Genomic DNA, 20342 nt, shown 5'->3' on the forward strand with positions numbered 1-20342 from the left:
ACCACATTTGAACTGCATTTAGCCTACTTTATTATTTGGGCCTACTAACTGTGTGTGCCACTCATTACAGTTTTCCTCCACTGAACAAAGCAATGCCGCCTGTTTAGTCCTGTTACCACATTTGAACTGCATTTAGCCCACTTTATTATTTGGGCCTACTAACTGTGTGTGCCACCCATTACAGGTTTCCTCCACAGAACAAAACAATGCCGCCTGATTAGTCCTGTTACCACATTTGAACTGCATTTAGCCTACTTTATTATTTGGGCCTATATCTGTGTTTCCTCCTTCCTAGCAGACAGTGGTAGTAGGCGCAAAGTATTAACTGGTCTAAATGGAGGCCAGGGCCCCTGTATATTTTAACTATCATCTATTATTTCAACAAATTTGTATTGGCAGTGCCATTGAAGGATTTAACAGCACAGACTACACAGTGGTGGAGCAGGGAGAGGTAAGTATTGCAGGTGGTAGAGCACTGTTCGAGCTGGGGGGGAACACTCTCTCATGGGCGGCGGTACTGGCACAGGGCCCCTCATATTACGACGGTGTGTCTGACGTTGGTTGTGCACCACCACCGTCAGAGACACTTCATTGTACTATGAGGGACCCTGTGCCAGTGCCGTCGCCCAAAAGTGGGCACACCCACCTGTCCAGGCAAACAGCACTCGCACGGGTGCTTGCGCCAGGTGGTGACCATGGCCCTGTGGGGGGAGTCAGCCCATTTAGGGAGGTATAAAAATGGCCTATGGTGGACATTCATCAGTTGCAAATGGAGGAATTGGAGAAGTCAGTAAGAGGAGGCCAAAAGCAAGACATTTTTCAGGCAAGCTACGTGTCAGCAGGGGAAGGTGGGGCAAAATAATTTGAAATCCATGATTGGTTCATTTTAATGAAGGTTAGATCATCAGCATTTTGGGTAGCCAGACGATGACGCTGGCTCAACACCTCCAGCCTTAGGTGCTATTGTGCTTTTGCCACTCCCACCAGATGCACCACCACCACCATCAGTACCAGCTGACAACCACCGCCCACGGGCTCTTCCACCAGACTTCCTAATTTTTTGGAAAATGTAACCAAAATAACAACCGTTATATGGTACTGTAAAACAAGGTAGAGGTGAATATAAACTTGTTGAGAATTTAAATCTCCCTTTTTTTTGGGAGACTGAACCAAAACTCAGGCCCTGTGCATAAAACAACACAATGTAAGTGGCAGAAAGTGGCTGGCTGATATACAACAAACTAACAGGACTGAAGTATATCCACTGTGAGAATTTTGAATCTCACTTTTTGTTTTGGAGACTGAACCAAAACTCAGGCCCAGTGTATAAAACAACACAATGTAAGTGGCAGAAAGTGGCTGGAAGATATATGAAAAAATACAAGGACTGTAGTACAATTTCAATCTCCCTACAATGATCTCAGGACAAGTATGGCAGCAATAAAAAGGACTGCTGCACACAAAAGTGTGGACAAATAAACAAGATAACTGTGCAGAAAGGAGCAACAGGATTTTTGCTTTTAAAAAAGTAGTTGGTTTGCACAGCAGCGGTGCAAACAGCAATGCAGCTATCAGGGAGCCTTATAAGGCAGCCTAATAAGCTACAGAGCTGATACACAAAAATATAGCCTCCACTGTCCCTGCAAAAAAAAGGTGGTGTTGGACAGTGGAAATCGCTACAGCAAAAGCAGTTTGGGGGTTAATCTTCCCTCCCTAACTATATCCCTTCTTCTGATGAAGCTGCAGCACTCTCTCCCTATGCTAAGATCGTCAGAAGTAAGATGGCGGTCGGTGTGCACGCCCCTTTATAGCCCCTGTGACGCCACAGAAAGCAAGCCAATCACTGTCATGCCCTTCTTTAAGATGGTGGGGACCGAGACCTATGTCATCACGCTGCCCACACTCTGCGTCCTCCTTCATTGGCTGAAAAATGGCGCTGAAAGCGTCATACGAAACGTGACTTTTGCGCGCAGATCGCCGACCTCATGGCCGATCCCACACTAGGATCGGGTCGGGTTTCATGAAACCCGACTTTGCCGAAAGTCGGCGATTTTTTTAATTTGTCCGATCCGTTTCGCTCAACCCTAGTGATAAGTGTTCAGGCCTTTTGCTCCGACACTCATATTTAAGTCACATGCTGTCCACTTCCTTGTGATCCTCCTTGAGATGGTTCTACTCCTTCATTGGAGTCCAGCTGTGTTTAATTAAACTGATAGGACTTGATTTGGAAAGGCACACACTTGTCGATATAAGACCTCACAGGCAGCTCACAGTGCATGTCAGACCAAATGATAATCATGAGGTCAAAGGAACTGGCCAAGGAGCTCAGAGACAGAATTGTGGCAAGGCACAGATCTGGCCAAGGTTAAAACAGAATTTCTGCAGTACTTAAGGTTCCTAAGAACACAGTTGCCTCCATAATCCTTAAATGGAAGAAGTTTGGGACCACCAAAAGTCTTTCTAGACCTGGCTGTCCAGCCAAACTGAGCAATTGTGGGAGAAGAGCCTTGGTGAGAGAGGTAAAGAACCCCAAGATCACTGTGGTTGAGCTCCAGAGATGCAGGAGGGAGATAGGAGAAAGTTCCACAAAGTCAACTATCACTGCAGCCCACTACCAGTCGGGCCTTTATGGCAGAATCGCCCGACGGAAACCTCTCCTCAGTGCAAGACATATGAAAGCCTGCATAGAGATTACTTAAAAAACACACGAAGGACTCCCAGACTATGAGAAATAAGATTCTCTGGTCTGATGAGATGAAGATAGACCATTTTGGTGATAATTCTAAGCGGTATGTGTGGAGAAAACCAGTCACTGCTCATCACCTGCCCAATACAATCCCAACTGTGAAACATGGTGGCAGCATCATGCTATGGGGTGTATTTCAGCTGCAGCGACGGGACTACTGGTAGTCATTGAAGGAAACATGAATGTGGCCAAGTACAGAGATATCCTGGATGAAAACCTCTTCCAGAGTGCTCTGGACCTCAGACTTGGATGATTTTCACCTTCCAACAAGACAATGACCCTAAGCACACAGCTAAAATAACAAAGGAGTGGCTTCAGAACAACTCTGTGATCATTCTTGACTGGCCCAGCCAGAGCCCTGACCTAAACCCAATTGAGCATCTCTGGAGAGACCTGAAAACGGCTGTCCACCAATGTTCAACATCCAACCTGACGGAACTGGAGAGGATCTGCAAGGAAGAATGGCAGAGGTTCCCCAAATCCAGGTGTGAAAAACTTGTTGTATCATTCCCAAGAAGACTGTACTAGCTCAAAAGGGGGGCATCTACTCAATACTGAGCAAAGGGACTGAATACTTATGACCATGTGATATTTCAGTTTTTATTTTTTTTTTTCTATAAATTTGCAAAAATTACTACATTTCTGTTTTTTTTCAGTCAAGATGGGGGCAGAGTGTACAATTGCAGCGCCCCAGAGTCCTGGTCGTTGCAGTACTGTGGCTCCGCCGATAAGGGGGTCTATGGTACGTCTGATGGCACTGAAGGAGTTCATCTGACCAGGTATCAAATACACCAATACATTTCACAGTCGGGCCTCCAGGGGGAGCTAAGGGTGCTATTTATTAGGCCACTCCTCACCGTGTGGGTAAACTGGGGGTCAGGCAGGAAGTTAGTTCAGAAAGCTGACTGGGTTGGAACCAGGCAACACCTTGTGGCAGGGGGTGTTGTGGGGAAGATTCGGTAGGGTCCCTGTCAGGTTTGGGACCCTGACAGAGGCCTGGCTACAAGAAAGAACGCCACGGGACCGTGCCTGCTCAGCATAGCGGCGGTGCCCTAAGAAAGGATCAGAAGCGAGATATATTGTGCTGAGTGAGAAACGAGATCAAAGCAAGAAGAAGAATACCAGTAGGAGTCGTGCTGTAAGACCGAGGCAACATCCTACTGAGGCGCACAACCGGCGGCCGGAACGCCGAGGAAGTATTCATATATCTAGCTCCAAGCAATACTTCAAACCAACGGCAGGACAGTCAGTCACAGGCGGGCTGTCTCACCTAAATCACCTATGCAGACTTGGGGGGCAACCTGTGGAGAGGGGCGACTCTAGGGTCCCGGAAGAGCTCCGAGCCTACCCGTCATACGGGTGCGTCCCAACCATAACACCGGGAGGGACGGAGGATTAGCAGAACATCATCTAATCGAGTTGTTGTGAGGGAACACGAGAAACAGACACAACAGTTGTGGGGACTATCCCGTAAGCACAGCAGGGGAGGACCACAACACATAGCGCTAGCAGGAAGGCACAGATTTCCACCTGCAAGGAGAACTCTGGAGGTGCCATCGGACCGGCCGGACTTGCGCAGCCTGGTGAACCGTATTCCGGACTGAGGACCCAGAGACCTTCAGTAAAGAGGTAAAGAGACTGCAACCTGGTGTCCTCGTTATTTACTGCACCGCACCACCACCACTATCTACATCTATCACTGTACGCCCCTCAGCAGGGTCACGGACTGGGTCTAGCCACCGTGACAACCCCAGAGCAGAGACTCAGAGGCCCGGTACCGGGTATCCCTCGGCCCTGCGGCAGTGGGGGCGCTACAACTTGGCGTCACGAACAGGATCTACTTAAGCCTGAAGAATCAGGTCATGTGTGCCTTGGAACTGTGATTTACTGTGTTTGGACCGTACTTTATTGCAAGGACTGTGGATTGCCACTTGCCGCCAAAAGTTCCCGCCAAAACCGCCACCATTACAGCGCTAAGGAGAGCGCAGGAGAAGAAGAAGGGCGTGGAAGTGGGCGTGAACAAGCTGAGGAGCGCGAAAGACAATGGCCGCCCAGTCTAAATATTTCGGCCCCTTGAGGACGTGTCCGTCAGCAGCCGAGATCCGCCTCCTGATCCTCAATGGTGGGCAGAGACAAAGAAAACGAAACCGCCCACGAAGGAGAGAGCGGGAAAAGGACCAGGAAGAAGAAGTGAGCGACATGGAGGACGCCATGGCGAGCCGCCCGGAGCCGGAGCGTGGGGTCGGAGCAGAGGACTCCCCCAGCCACCCGGAGGGGCACCGCAACCAGGCCTCCACCGCTGATGCTGAATTCCTGCAGGCCGGAGTGGACGAGCTCAGCGACCGACCCCGGCGGACGCAGCTGAGCACTGAGGCCGGGTGGAAGAAGGCCATCATCAGGAGCCTCACCAGACATCTGTCGGCAGCCTCATCTGGTCCGGAGCAGGAAAGAAGTCCCAGCGCTCCGAAGCTGGAAAGCAAGGCCCTGCCGGAAAGCGAGATGCTGCGAGCAGAGATGACAACGTCGCAGCACAAGGCCCCGCAACCAGCGTTCCAGACCCCAGCGGAGACGGAGCAGATCGGCACCGGAGGGACCGCATCTGAAGCAGGTATGAAGGACGACCCTGCCCTGACGACCGACACCACTCCAGTGACTGCTAGTGCCGCAACTGCTGACTCCATCCCAGTGACTGATCTTGCAGCAGCCGCTACCTCTGCTGCAGCAAATGCCCCTACTCAAGCTGCCCAGACCTCCATCGCTGCGCCCGATTTAACAGTACATGCAAGACGGATTAACGGCGTTTGTCCAGCACTGGGTGTAACCCTGGACCTCACTCTTCCCAGGCCAAGAAGGGTTAAGTGCCAGGTGCAGCCCTGGAAGCCGTCCCACTAAACCTCGGAAACCTGAAACTGTACATAGTTAACTGTTTGTTTCCCTGCTTTTTGCTGCTTTAAACCCGACTAGGGTTAACTCTTAAAGGGATCCCTTTGTTTACCCGGGATCCCTTCCTCTGCTTTTGCTTTTGTTTCCTGTTTCCTCATTGTTGAAAAGAACTGCTGAATCATGAACAATGCATGATACGAACTCCTTGTACATAGTTTGCACCTTCTTGGGGGTGCTCCTTACTGGTTTTGCATAAGGGAAGGACTCTTTGCGAGGATACGATTCTTGGAATTTGTACTGGAGTCCTGGCTGCATACGGACTTGCAGCTTGAGAAGCTGCGCTACCTCATAAAGACTTGGTCTCCTCTTAAAGGGGATGTTCACACGTTGCACTTAGGAATGGTACTGCCTTGAGACCGCTAGAGGGCAATAATGTCTTAGAAGAAAGAAAGTAATAATGTTGATATGTAAACGTTAAATGTAACCAACTAGTTAATTGTGAAAAGTGTTTGATAATGTTGATGGAAGAATGAGGACAGAAAGTGAACCCGGACGGGGTTAGTTGGTGAGTCCTCCTAGGAGCCATATAGAGATGGCCTGTTGATCCTAAACTGAAGGAAAAATGATATGTTCTATACTGTGTATAGTGGTGGAAGGGCAGTAGGCCCGGACTGAACAGGGCGGTCCTGCATAGAAAGGAGAGGCAGTAGGTCTGGAGCCGTTAGGACAGGCGGTCCTGCAGAAATAAAGTAGGAGAATGTAGCACAGTTGCTTAAGCCTTATAATGTGTTATGAGAAGGTCTTTAGTGGATTTAGAGTGTACATCCTTAAAGGCAATGTTAAATTATTGTTCAAAAATTTGCACTAAGTAGAATACCCGGTTGGGTAAGAAAAGTTATTTATAGTAAAGTTAATTAAAGGTATTTAACCATGTTTGTAACGTTCAAGTGTTCTCACCTCCCATAAAGGGAAGCTCTGTTCAAGTATGCTTATTGTTATTGCACTCACAAAAATTGTATGTCTTTTTGTTGACATGTATTGTTGTTTTCTTCCCAGTCCCGGAGTACTGGATTTAACCGGGGGGGAGTGCAGCGCCCCAGAGTCCTGGTCGTTGCAGTACTGTGGCTCCGCCGCTAAGGGGGGCTATAGTACGTCTGATGGCACTGAAGGAGTTCATCTGACCAGGTATCACATACACCAATACATTTCACAGTCGGGCCTCCAGGGGGAGCTAAGGGTGCTATTTATTAGGCCACTCCTCACCGTGTGGGTAAACTGGGGGTCAGGCAGGAAGTTAGTTCAGAAAGCTGACTGGGTTGGAACCAGGCAACACCTTGTGGCAGGGGGTGTTGTGGGGAAGATTCGGTAGGGTCCCTGTCAGGTTTGGGACCCTGACAGAGGCCTGGCTACAAGAAAGAACGTCACAGGACCGTGCCTGCTCAGCATAGCGGCGGTGCCCTAAGAAAGGATCAGAAGCGAGATATATTGTGCTGAGTGAGAAACGAGATCAAAGCAAGAAGAAGAATACCAGTAGGAGTCGTGCTGTAAGACCGAGGCAACATCCTACTGAGGCGCACAACTGGCGGCCGGAACGCCGAGTGTTGTGAAATTGGATTTTGGGCTCCCCCGGTGGCCACTGGTGGAATTGAACTGGTGTGCATCATCCTCTCTGTTCACCTGTTTCCATCAGGATGTGGGAGTCGCTATTTAGCCTTGCTCCTCTGTCACTTCCATGCCGGTCATCATTGTAATCAGAAGCCTTTCTGTGCATGTTCCTGCTGCTAGACAACTCCCAGCTAAGTTGGACTTTAGTCCTTGTTTGTTTTTGCATTTTGTTTCAGTTCACAGCTGTAGTTTCGTTTCTGTGTCTGGAAAGCTCTTGTGATCTGAAATTGCCACTCTGATGTTATGAGTTAATACTAGAGTCTTAAAGTAATTTCAGGATGGTGTTTTGATAGGGTTTTCAGCTGACCATGAAAGTGCCCTTTCTGTCTTCCTGCTATCTAGTAAGCGGACCTCAATTTTGCTAAACCTATTTTCATACTACGTTTGTCATTTCATCTAAAATCACCGCCAATATTTGTGGGGGCCTCTGTCTGCCTTTCGGGGAAATTTCTCTAGAGGTGAGCCAGGACTATATTTTCCTCTGCCAGGATTAGTTAGTCCTCCGGCCGGCGCTGGGCGTCGAGGGATAAAACGCAGGCTACGCTACCCGGCTACTGTTAGTTGTGCGGCAGGTTTAGTTCATGGTCAGTTTAGTTTCCATCCTTCCAAGAGCTAGTTCTTATGTTTGCTGGGCTATGTTCTCTTGCCATTGAGAACCATAACAGTTTGACCGGCCGGAAAAAAAGGGTTAAATTAATTGACAGAGAAAGGAGAGAAAAGAGAAGTCTGCTGAAGATTTTTTATTTTTTATTTTTTTTCAGTTCTGAGTGTGCTTGTAATTGAATCTCTTGCAAGTCTGCCTATATTGCAGCCTTTCTCTCTCTCTCTCCTTCTAATCCTGGAATGGCTCTGTGTTCACCTGTTTAAAATGGATATTCAGAGTTTAGCTGCAGGTTTGAATAATCTCACCACGAAAGTTCAAAATTTACAAGATTTTGTTGTTCATGTTCCTATATCTGAACCTAGAATTCCTTTGCCTGAATTTTTCTCGGGGAATAGATCTTGCTTTCAAAATTTCAAAAATAATTGCAAGTTGTTTTTGTCCCTGAAATCTCGCTCTGCTGGAGATCCTGCTCAGCAGGTCAGGATTGTGATTTCCTTGCTCCGGGGCGACCCTCAGGATTGGGCTTTTGCATTGGCTCCAGGGGATCCTGCGTTGCTCAATGTGGATGCGTTTTTTCTGGCCTTGGGGTTGCTTTATGAGGAACCTCAGTTAGAACTTCAGGCGGAAAAGGCCTTGATGTCCCTATCTCAGGGGCAAGACGAAGCTGAAATATACTGCCAGAAATTCCGTAAATGGGCTGTGCTTACTCAGTGGAATGAGTGCGCCCTGGCGGCGAATTTCAGAGAGGGTCTCTCTGATGCCATTAAGGATGTTATGGTGGGGTTCCCTGTGCCTGCGGGTCTGAATGAGTCTATGACAATGGCTATCCAGATCGATAGGCTTCTGCGGGAGCGCAAACCTGTGCACCATTTGGCGGTGTCTACTGAGAAGATGCCAGAGAATATGCAATGTGATAGAATTCTGTCCAGAAGTGAACGGCAGAATTTTAGACGAAAAAATGGGTTGTGCTTCTATTGCGGTGATTCAACTCATGTTATATCAGCATGCTCTAAGCGTACTAAGAAGCTTGATAAGTCTGTTTCAATTGGCACTTTACAGTCTAAGTTTATTCTATCTGTGACCCTGATTTGTTCTTTATCATCTATTACCGCGGATGCCTATGTCGACTCTGGCGCCGCTTTGAGTCTTATGGATTGGTCCTTTGCCAAACGCTGTGGGTATGATTTGGAGCCTCTTGAAACTCCTATACCCCTGAAGGGGATTGACTCCACCCCATTGGCTAGCAATAAACCACAATACTGGACACAAGTAACTATGCGGATTAATCCGGATCACCAGGAGATTATTCGCTTTCTTGTGCTGTATAACCTACATGATGTGTTGGTGCTTGGATTGCCATGGCTGCAATCTCATAACCCAGTCCTTGACTGGAAAGCTATGTCTGTGTTAAGCTGGGGATGTAAGGGGATGCATGGGGACGTACCTGTGGTTTCCATTTCATCATCTATTCCCTCTGAGATTCCTGAATTCTTGACTGAATATCGTGACGTTTTTGAAGAACCTAAGCTTGGTTCATTACCTCCGCACCGGGAGTGCGATTGTGCCATAGATTTGATTCCGGGTAGTAAATACCCTAAGGGTCGTTTATTTAATCTGTCTGTGCCTGAACATGCTGCTATGCGAGAATATATAAAGGAGTCCTTGGAAAAGGGACATATTCGTCCTTCGTCATCTCCCTTAGGAGCCGGTTTTTTCTTTGTGGCTAAGAAAGATGGCTCTTTGAGGCCGTGCATTGATTATCGGCTTTTGAATAAAATCACGGTTAAATATCAATATCCGTTGCCACTGCTGACTGATTTGTTTGCTCGCATAAAGGGGGCCAAGTGGTTCTCTAAGATAGATCTCCGTGGGGCGTATAATTTGGTGCGAATTAAGCAGGGGGATGAGTGGAAAACCGCATTTAATACGCCCGAGGGCCACTTTGAGTATTTGGTGATGCCTTTTGGTCTTTCTAATGCCCCTTCAGTCTTTCAGTCCTTTATGCATGACATTTTCCGTGATTATTTGGATAAATTTATGATTGTGTATCTGGATGATATTTTGATTTTTTCGGATGACTGGGACTCTCATGTCCAGCAGGTCAGGAGGGTTTTTCAGGTTTTGCGGTCTAATTCCTTGTGTGTGAAGGGTTCTAAGTGCGTTTTTGGGGTTCAAAAGATTTCCTTTTTGGGATATATTTTTTCCCCCTCTTCCATCGAGATGGATCCTGTCAAGGTTCAGGCTATTTGTGATTGGACGCAACCCTCTTCTCTTAAGAGTCTTCAGAAATTTTTGGGCTTTGCTAACTTTTATCGTCGATTTATTGCTGGTTTTTCTGATGTTGTTAAACCATTGACTGATTTGACTAGGAAGGGTGCTGATTTTGCTGATTGGTCCCCTGCTGCTGTGGAGGCCTTTCGGGAGCTTAAGCGCCGCTTTTCTTCCGCCCCTGTGTTGCGTCAGCCTGATGTTGCTCTTCCTTTTCAGGTTGAGGTCGACGCTTGTGAAATCGGAGCTGGGGCGGTTTTGTCGCAGAGAAGTTCCGATTGCTCCGTGATGAGACCTTGTGCTTTTTTCTCGCGTAAATTTTCGCCCGCCGAGCGGAATTATGATGTTGGGAATCGGGAGCTTTTGGCCATGAAGTGGGCTTTTGAGGAGTGGCGTCATTGGCTTGAGGGGGCTAGACATCAGGTGGTGGTATTGACTGACCACAAAAATCTAATTTATCTTGAGTCCGCCAGACGCCTGAATCCTAGACAGGCGCGCTGGTCGTTGTTTTTCTCTCGGTTTAATTTTGTGGTGTCCTACCTGCCGGGTTCTAAGAATGTTAAGGCGGATGCCCTTTCTAGGAGTTTTGAGCCTGACTCCCCTGGTAATTCTGAACCTACAGGTATCCTTAAGGATGGAGTGATATTGTCTGCCGTTTCTCCAGACCTGCGGCGGGCCTTGCAGGAGTTTCAGGCGGATAGACCTGATCGTTGCCCACCTGGTAGGCTGTTTGTTCCTGATGATTGGACCAGTAAAGTCATTTCTGAGGTTCATTCTTCTGCGTTGGCAGGTCATCCTGGAATCTTTGGTACCAGGGATTTGGTGGCAAGGTCCTTCTGGTGGCCTTCCCTGTCTCGAGATGTGCGAGGCTTCATGCAGTCTTGTGACGTTTGTGCTCGGGCCAAGCCTTGTTGTTCTCGGGCTAGTGGATTGTTGTTGCCCTTGCCTATCCCGAAGAGGCCCTGGACGCACATCTCGATGGATTTTATTTCGGATCTTCCTGTTTCTCAGAAGATTTCTGTCATCTGGGTGGTGTGTGATCGTTTCTCTAAGATGGTCCATTTGGTTCCCCTGCCTAAGTTGCCTTCTTCTTCCGAGTTGGTTCCTCTGTTTTTTCAAAATGTGGTCCGTTTGCATGGTATTCCGGAGAATATCGTTTCTGACAGAGGTACCCAATTCGTGTCTAGATTTTGGCGAGCATTCTGTGCTAGGATGGGCATAGATTTGTCTTTCTCGTCTGCTTTCCATCCTCAGACTAATGGCCAGACCGAGCGGACGAATCAGACCTTGGAGACATATTTGAGGTGTTTTGTGTCTGCAGATCAGGATGATTGGGTTGCTTTTTTGCCTTTAGCGGAGTTTGCCCTCAATAATCGGGCCAGCTCTGCCACCTTGGTGTCTCCCTTTTTCTGTAATTCGGGGTTTCATCCTCGATTTTCTTCTGGTCAGGTGGAATCTTCGGATTGTCCTGGAGTGGATGCTGTGGTGGAGAGGTTGCATCAGATTTGGGGGCAGGTAGTGGACAATTTGAAGTTGTCCCAGGAGAAGACTCAGCTTTTTGCCAACCGCCGGCGTCGGGTTGGTCCTCGGCTTTGTGTCGGGGACTTGGTGTGGTTGTCTTCTCGTTTTGTCCCTATGAGGGTTTCTTCTCCTAAGTTTAAGCCTCGGTTCATCGGCCCGTACAAGATATTGGAGATTCTTAACCCTGTGTCCTTCCGTTTGGACCTCCCTGCATCTTTTTCTATTCATAATGTTTTTCATCGGTCATTGTTGCGCAGGTATGAGGTACCGGTTGTGCCTTCCGTTGAGCCTCCTGCTCCGGTGTTGGTTGAGGGCGAGTTGGAGTACGTTGTGGAAAAAATCTTGGACTCCCGTGTTTCCAGACGGAAACTCCAGTATCTGGTCAAATGGAAGGGATACGGTCAGGAGGATAATTCTTGGGTGACTGCCTCTGATGTTCATGCCTCCGATCTGGTCCGTGCCTTTCATAGGGCTCATCCTGATCGCCCTGGTGGTTCTGGTGAGGGTTCGGTGCCCCCTCCTTGAGGGGGGGGTACTGTTGTGAAATTGGATTTTGGGCTCCCCCGGTGGCCACTGGTGGAATTGAACTGGTGTGCATCATCCTCTCTGTTCACCTGTTTCCATCAGGATCTGGGAGTCGCTATTTAGCCTTGCTCCTCTGTCACTTCCATGCCGGTCATCATTGTAATCAGAAGCCTTTCTGTGCATGTTCCTGCTGCTAGACAACTCCCAGCTAAGTTGGACTTTAGTCCTTGTTTGTTTTTGCATTTTGTTCCAGTTCACAGCTGTAGTTTCGTTTCTGTGTCTGGAAAGCTCTTGTGATCTGAAATTGCCACTCTGATGTTATGAGTTAATACTAGAGTCTTAAAGTAATTTCAGGATGGTGTTTTGATAGGGTTTTCAGCTGACCATGAAAGTGCCCTTTCTGTCTTCCTGCTATCTAGTAAGCGGACCTCAATTTCGCTAAACCTATTTTCATACTACGTTTGTCATTTCATCTAAAATCACCGCCAATATTTGTGGAGGCCTCTGTCTGCCTTTCGGGGAAATTTCTCTAGAGGTGAGCCAGGACTATATTTTCCTCTGCCAGGATTAGTTAGTCCTCCGGCCGGCGCTGGGCGTCTAGGGATAAAACGCAGGCTACGCTACCCGGCTACTGTTAGTTGTGCGGCAGGTTTAGTTCATGGTCAGTTTAGTTTCCATCCTTCCAAGAGCTAGTTCTTATGTTTGCTGGGCTATGTTCTCTTGCCATTGAGAACCATAACAGCCGAGGAAGTATTCATATATCTAGCTCCAAGCAATACTTCAAACCAACGGCAGGACAGTCAGTCACAGGCGGGCTGTCTCACCTAAATCACCTATGCAGTCTTGGGGGGCAACCTGTGGAGAGGGGCGACTCTAGGGTCCCGGAAGAGCTCCGAGCCTACCCGTCATACGGGTGCGTCCCAACCATAACACCGGGAGGGACGGAGGATTAGCAGAACATCATCTAATCGAGTTGTTGTGAGGGAACACGAGAAACAGACACAACAGTTGTGGGGACTATCCCGTAAGCACAGCAGGGGAGGACCACAACACATAGCGCTAGCAGGAAGGCACAGATTTCCACCTGCAAGGAGAACTCTGGAGGTGCCATCGGACCGGCCGGACTTGCGCAGCCTGGTGAACCGTATTCCGGACTGAGGACCCAGAGACCTTCAGTAAAGAGGTAAAGAGACTGCAACCTGGTGTCCTCGTTATTTACTGCACCGCACCACCACCACTATCTACATCTATCACTGTACGCCCCTCAGCAGGGTCACGGACTGGGTCTAGCCACCGTGACAACCCCAGAGCAGAGACTCAGAGGCCCGGTACCGGGTACCCCTCGGCCCTGCGGCAGTGGGGGCGCTACAACTTGGCGTCACGAACAGGATCTACTTAAGCCTGAAGAATCAGGTCATGTGTGCCTTGGAACTGTGATTTACTGTGTTTGGACCGTACTTTATTGCAAGGACTGTGGATTGCCACTTGCCGCCAAAAGTTCCCGCCAAAACCGCCGCCATTACAGCGCTAAGGAGAGCGCAGGAGAAGAAGAAGGGCGTGGAAGTGGGCGTGAACAAGCTGAGGAGCGCGAAAGACAATGGCCGCCCAGTCTAAATATTTCGGCCCCTTGAGGACGTGTCCGTCAGCAGCCGAGATCCGCCTCCTGATCCTCAATGGTGGGCAGAGACAAAGAAAACGAAACCGCCCACGAAGGAGAGAGCGGGAAAAGGACCAGGAAGAAGAAGTGAGCGACATGGAGGACGCCATGGCGAGCCGCCCGGAGCCGGAGCGTGGGGTCGGAGCAGAGGACTCCCCCAGCCACCCGGAGGGGCACCGCAACCAGGCCTCCACCGCTGATGCTGAATTCCTGCAGGCCGGAGTGGACGAGCTCAGCGACCGACCCCGGCGGACGCAGCTGAGCACTGAGGCCGGGTGGAAGAAGGCCATCATCAGGAGCCTCACCAGACATCTGTCGGCAGCCTCATCTGGTCCGGAGCAGGAAAGAAGTCCCAGCGCTCCGAAGCTGGAAAGCAAGGCCCTGCCGGAAAGCGAGATGCTGCGAGCAGAGATGACAACGTCGTAGCACAAGGCCCCGCAACCAGCGTTCCAGACCCCAGCGGAGACGGAGCAGATCGGCACCGGAGGGACCGCATCTGAAGCAGGTATGAAGGACGACCCTGCCCTGACGACCGACACCACTCCAGTGACTGCTAGTGCCGCAACTGCTGACTCCATCCCAGTGACTGATCTTGCAGCAGCCGCTACCTCTGCTGCAGCAAATGCCCCTACTCAAGCTGCCCAGACCTCCATCGCTGCGCCCGATTTAACAGTACATGCAAGACGGATTAACGGCGTTTGTCCAGCACTGGGTGTAACCCTGGACCTCACTCTTCCCAGGCCAAGAAGGGTTAAGTGCCAGGTGCAGCCCTGGAAGCCGTCCCACTAAACCTCGGAAACCTGAAACTGTACATAGTTAACTGTTTGTTTCCCTGCTTTTTGCTGCTTTAAACCCGACTAGGGTTAACTCTTAAAGGGATCCCTTTGTTTACCCGGGATCCCTTCCTCTGCTTTTGCTTTTGTTTCCTGTTTCCTCATTGTTGAAAAGAACTGCTGAATCATGAACAATGCATGATACGAACTCCTTGTACATAGTTTGCACCTTCTTGGGGGTGCTCCTTACTGGTTTTGCATAAGGGAAGGACTCTTTGCGAGGATACGATTCTTGGAATTTGTACTGGAGTCCTGGCTGCATACGGACTTGCAGCTTGAGAAGCTGCGCTACCTCATAAAGACTTGGTCTCCTCTTAAAGGGGATGTTCACACGTTGCACTTAGGAATGGTACTGCCTTGAGACCGCTAGAGGGCAATAATGTCTTAGAAGAAAGAAAGTAATAATGTTGATATGTAAACGTTAAATGTAACCAACTAGTTAATTGTGAAAAGTGTTTGATAATGTTGATGGAAGAATGAGGACAGAAAGTGAACCCGGACGGGGTTAGTTGGTGAGTCCTCCTAGGAGCCATATAGAGATGGCCTGTTGATCCTAAACTGAAGGAAAAATGATATGTTCTATACTGTGTATAGTGGTGGAAGGGCAGTAGGCCCAGACTGAACAGGGCGGTCCTGCATAGAAAGGAGAGGCAGTAGGTCTGGAGCCGTTAGGACAGGCGGTCCTGCAGAAATAAAGTAGGAGAATGTAGCACAGTTGCTTAAGCCTTATAATGTGTTATGAGAAGGTCTTTAGTGGATTTAGAGTGTACATCCTTAAAGGCAATGTTAAATTATTGTTCAAAAATTTGCACTAAGTAGAATACCCGGTTGGGTAAGAAAAGTTATTTATAGTAAAGTTAATTAAAGGTATTTAACCATGTTTGTAACGTTCAAGTGTTCTCACCTCCCATAAAGGGAAGCTCTGTTCAAGTATGCTTATTGTTATTGCACTCACAAAAATTGTATGTCTTTTTGTTGACATGTATTGTTGTTTTCTTCCCAGTCCCGGAGTACTGGATTTAACCGGGGGGGAGTGCAGCGCCCCAGAGTCCTGGTCGTTGCAGTACTGTGGCTCCGCCGCTAAGGGGGGCTATAGTACGTCTGATGGCACTGAAGGAGTTCATCTGACCAGGTATCACATACACCAATACATTTCACAGTCGGGCCTCCAGGGGGAGCTAAGGGTGCTATTTATTAGGCCACTCCTCACCGTGTGGGTAAACTGGGGGTCAGGCAGGAAGTTAGTTCAGAAAGCTGACTGGGTTGGAACCAGGCAACACCTTGTGGCAGGGGGTGTTGTGGGGAAGATTCGGTAGGGTCCCTGTCAGGTTTGGGACCCTGACAGAGGCCTGGCTACAAGAAAGAAGGTTACGGGACCGTGCCTGCTCAGCATAGCGGCGGTGCCCTAAGAAAGGATCAGAAGCGAGATATATTGTGCTGAGTGAGAAATGAGATCAAAGCAAGAAGGAGAATACCAGTAGGAGTCGTGTTGTAAGACCGAGGCAACATCCTACTGAGGCGCACAACCGGCGGCCGGAACGCCGAGGAAGTATTCATATATCTGGCTCCAAGCAATACTTCAAACCAACGGCAGGACAGTCAGTCACAGGCGGGCTGTCTCACCTAAATCACCTATGCAGACTTGGGGGGCAACCTGTGGAGAGGGGCGACTCTAGGGTCCCGGAAGAGCTCCGAGCCTACCCGTCATACGGGTGCGTCCCAACCATAACACCGGGAGGGACGGAGGATTAGCAGAACATCATCTAATCGAGTTGTTGTGAGGGAACACGAGAAACAGACACAACAGTTGTGGGGACTATCCCGTAAGCACAGCAGGGGAGGACCAAAACACATAGCGCTAGCAGGAAGGCACAGATTTCCACCTGCAAGGAGAACTCTGGAGGTGCCATCGGACCGGCCGGACTTGCGCAGCCTGGTGAACCGTATTCCGGACTGAGGACCCAGAGACCTTCAGTAAAGAGGTAAAGAGACTGCAACCTGGTGTCCTCGTTATTTACTGCACCGCACCACCACCACTATCTACATCTATCACTGTACGCCCCTCAGCAGGGTCACGGACCGGGTCTAGCCACCGTGACAACCCCAGAGCAGAGACTCAGAGGCCCGGTACCGGGTACCCCTCGGCCCTGCGGCAGTGGGGCGCTACACAATAATGAGGAAAAATGAACTTTTTTGAATTTACCAAATGGTTGCAACGAAACAAAGAGTGAAAAATGATAATACTAGAAATATATACTGCTTCTACCATTGGATATTTCATCCTCTTATGGCTCTATGAATATTTTCCAACTATCTCCGCTAAAAAAGTGAGTATACCTTACTTTTTGATATTTACATCACATTATATAGTCTTTTTTACTCAGCGCGGTGAATACTGTTATATTAAGAGTGAAAAATGTAAAGGAGGGGTCTGAATACTAATATAATCCGTACCCACTGTACATTATGTGACAGTCTGCGCCACCTTGTAGACCTGTATGTACGTTATGTTACACTCTAGGCAGCCGTATAGTCGTGTATGTACGTTATGTCACATTATAGGCCGCCGTATAGTCGTGTATGTACGTTATCAAAGTATAAAAGCATGCTTGAAAAAGGCCGGATGTACGGCCGAAACGTTGCAGTTTTATCATGGCTGGAATAAAGATTCTTTCTTCTGGATAACAACACCCGGTTGGAGCGCTGTTCTTTTATCCTTTGATGTACGTTTTTCCTGGTGGGTTCCCTGGAATTGGAACGAGCGTGTCCTAATAATAGTGAGTGCTGTTGGTCAACCTATATACAATATGTGTATGTACGTTATGTCACACTATAGGCCGCCGTATAGTCGTTTATGTACGTTATGTCACATTATAGGCCACTGTATAGACGTGTATGTACATTATAACTACCGAGTCTGACACATTCAGCCGTGTGAATCTGCTATATAATTGTCTAAGGGGTACTTCCATCTGTCTGCCTGTCTGTAACGGAAATCTCGCGTCGCTGATTGGTCGCGCCCGCCAAGCCGCGAACAATCAGCGACGGGCACTGTCCGGCTGAGAATTAGTCCCTCCCTACTTCCGTCCAGTTAGTGCCCGGCGCCCGCTCCATACTCCCCTACAGTCAGCGCTGACACAGGGTTAATGGCAGTGTTAACGGACCGCGTTAACGCTGCTATTAACCCTGTGTGACCAACTTTTTACTATTGATGTTGCCTATGCAGCATCAATAGTAAAAAAAATCTAATGTAAAAATAATAAAAAAACAAAAAACCTGCTATTCTCACCTTCCGTCGTCCGCCGATGCGCGCACGGCTGCCGCCAGCTTGTTCCCAGAGATGCATTGCGAAATTACCCAGAAGACTTAGCGGTCTCGCGAGACCGCTAAGTCAGTTGGGTAATTTTGCAATGCATCTCTGGGAACGGAAGCTGGCGGCCGCATCGCGCGCATCGGGACAGCTTCGCTGAACGCCGGAGGGTGAGTATATAACTATTTTTTATTTTAATTATTTTTTTTAACAGGGATATGTTGCCCACACTGCTATATACTACGTGGGCTGTGTGATATACTGCGTGGCTGGTATATACTACGTGGCCAGTGTTATATACTACGTGGGCTGTGTTATATACTGCGTGGCTGCTATATACTACGTGGCCAGTGTTATATACTACGTGGGCTGTGTTATATACTGCGTGGCCAGTGTTATATACTGCGTGGGCTGTGTTATATACTGCGTGGGCTGTGTTATATACTGCGTGGCCAGTGTTATATACTGCGTGGGCTGTGTTATATACTATGTGGCCAGTGTTATATACTGCGTGGGCTGTTATATACTATGTGGCTTGTGTTATATATTGCGTGGGCTGTGCTATATATTACATGGGCTGTGTTATATACTGCGTGGCTGCTATATACTACGTAGGCTGTGTTATATACTTTGTGGGCAGTGTTATATACTGCGTGGGCTGTGTTATATATTACGTGGGCTGTGTTAAATACTGCGTGGCTGCTATAAACGTGGGCTGTTATATACTATGTGAGCAGTGTTATATACTACGTAGGCTGTGTTATATACTGCATGGGCTGTGTTATATATTATGTGGGCTGTGTTATATACTATGTGTCTGCTATATACTACATGGCTCCTATATAGTACGTGGCCTGTGCTATACACTATGTGGCTGCTTTATACATACATACATACATACATACATATGCTAGAATACCCGATGCGTTAGAATCTGGCCACTATCTAGTACACATTCCCTGTCAGTCGCTCCGCCCCCCAGTGGTTGCCATGGTAGACGCCGGCCATTCAGAAGCCGAAACCCTCCCTGGTTCCCGCCCTGCACACATTTATGTGGAGGGGACGTCACGTGATGGGCAGAACCACCTCGTCTTCCGGGTAGGGGTACGTTTAGCATAGTTACCTCCCACCCCTGGGAATTGGTGTTGACGTCTCGGTGTTGGCAGCCTCGGGTCTTGTCAGCCTCCTCCTCCTTCTGTTTGCAGCGGTGCGGCACCGGTGACAAGGTGAGGCGGCTCAGGAGCTGTGTCTCCTCGGGGGGCACATAGCTCAGTGCTGGGAGGGGGCGCAAGTTCCTGGGAAGTTTGTGGCGTAATTATCGTGTAGTGAGGCGTGTACGTGCCGCGCTCGGCAGACCTGCGCATATAGCAGAGCTGACTCTGACTTGGCGGATGGAGCCTGTGCTGTTTATTCATTATGTGCAGTCCTGTCAGGTGACAACCTCCGCTCTGCTACCTTCTGCCATGACTCTGGGGCGGCAGGGGTGTGTAACATGGCAGCGCTGCCGGGATGGCTCGTACGTCAGTGTTTCCACTTGTTACCACACCCTGAAGGTTATTCCCTGGGAGGGAGAAACTTGCAGAACATGTTCTGGTGAGCAGGGAGCCCACACTACACCCTGTGTGTCTAGCAGAGCTGAGGTATATGGCCAAAGGTTACACCTGTGTGCTGACTGCTTGTGTGAGGTGTCTCCATCCTGCACCGCAGGGACGAGCCCAGCTCTGCTACATCTGCTTATGGCTGCAGTGATGAGGGAGCGTCTATATATCCTCTGTATGTAACCTGTAGGATCAGCTGAGGGGAGCCGGGTGCTGGTCTACAGGAGGATATTGGGGCCGTACAAGGGATCTAATATTGGGGAGAAACCTCTCCTGCTAACCTGCCATGGGGAGGGAACGAACGACTGTGTGCTGGGCGCCTGTGGGCCCGGCTGTGTGTGGTGCTGGGCGCCTGTGGGCCCGGCTGTGTGTGTGGTGCTGGGCGCCTGTGGGCCCGGCTGTGTGTGGTGGTGCTGGGCGCCTGTGGGCCCGGCTGTGTGTGGTGGTGCTGGGCGCCTGTGGGCCCGGCTGTGTGTGTGCTGGGCGCCTGTGGGCCCGGCTGTGTGTGGTGGTGCTGGGCGCCTGTGGGCCCGGCTGTGTGTGGTGGTGCTGGGCGCCTGTGGGCCCGGCTGTGTGTGGTGGTGCTGGGCGCCTGTGGGCCCGGCTGTGTGTGGTGGTGCTGGGCGCCTGTGGGCCCGGCTGTGTGTGGTGGTGCTGGGCGCCTGTGGGCCCCTGCAAGTTCACACACTGATCTTCTAACCATACAGCTGTCACTCTGTACCTGAGATCAGA

General features: G+C 49.4%; 1 protein-coding gene across 8 annotated transcripts in view; it reads left to right on the forward strand.

Annotated features, from left to right (window-relative positions):
• Positions 1-19086: 19086 nt before the first annotated feature.
• Positions 19087-20342, forward strand: part of ANXA7 (annexin A7) — a 93993-nt gene continuing 92737 nt past the window's right edge. For 2 of the 8 annotated variants that reach the window (XM_077259045.1, XM_077259050.1), the window contains exon 1: positions 19335-19652. Coding sequence is in view for 1 of the 8 variants with exons in the window: in XM_077259043.1 (XP_077115158.1) it covers positions 19429-19445 (17 nt within the window). In the remaining 7 variants the exon portion in view is untranslated. Of the gene's footprint in view, positions 19239-19331; positions 19653-19691; positions 19786-20342 lie in introns of those variants that run through there. The other 6 variants (XM_077259048.1, XM_077259044.1, XM_077259043.1 and 3 more) reach the window with 6 other exon arrangements.

Source organism: Ranitomeya variabilis, chromosome 4 (assembly GCF_051348905.1).
Source record: "Ranitomeya variabilis isolate aRanVar5 chromosome 4, aRanVar5.hap1, whole genome shotgun sequence".
Taxonomy (NCBI): Eukaryota; Metazoa; Chordata; class Amphibia; order Anura; family Dendrobatidae; genus Ranitomeya; species Ranitomeya variabilis.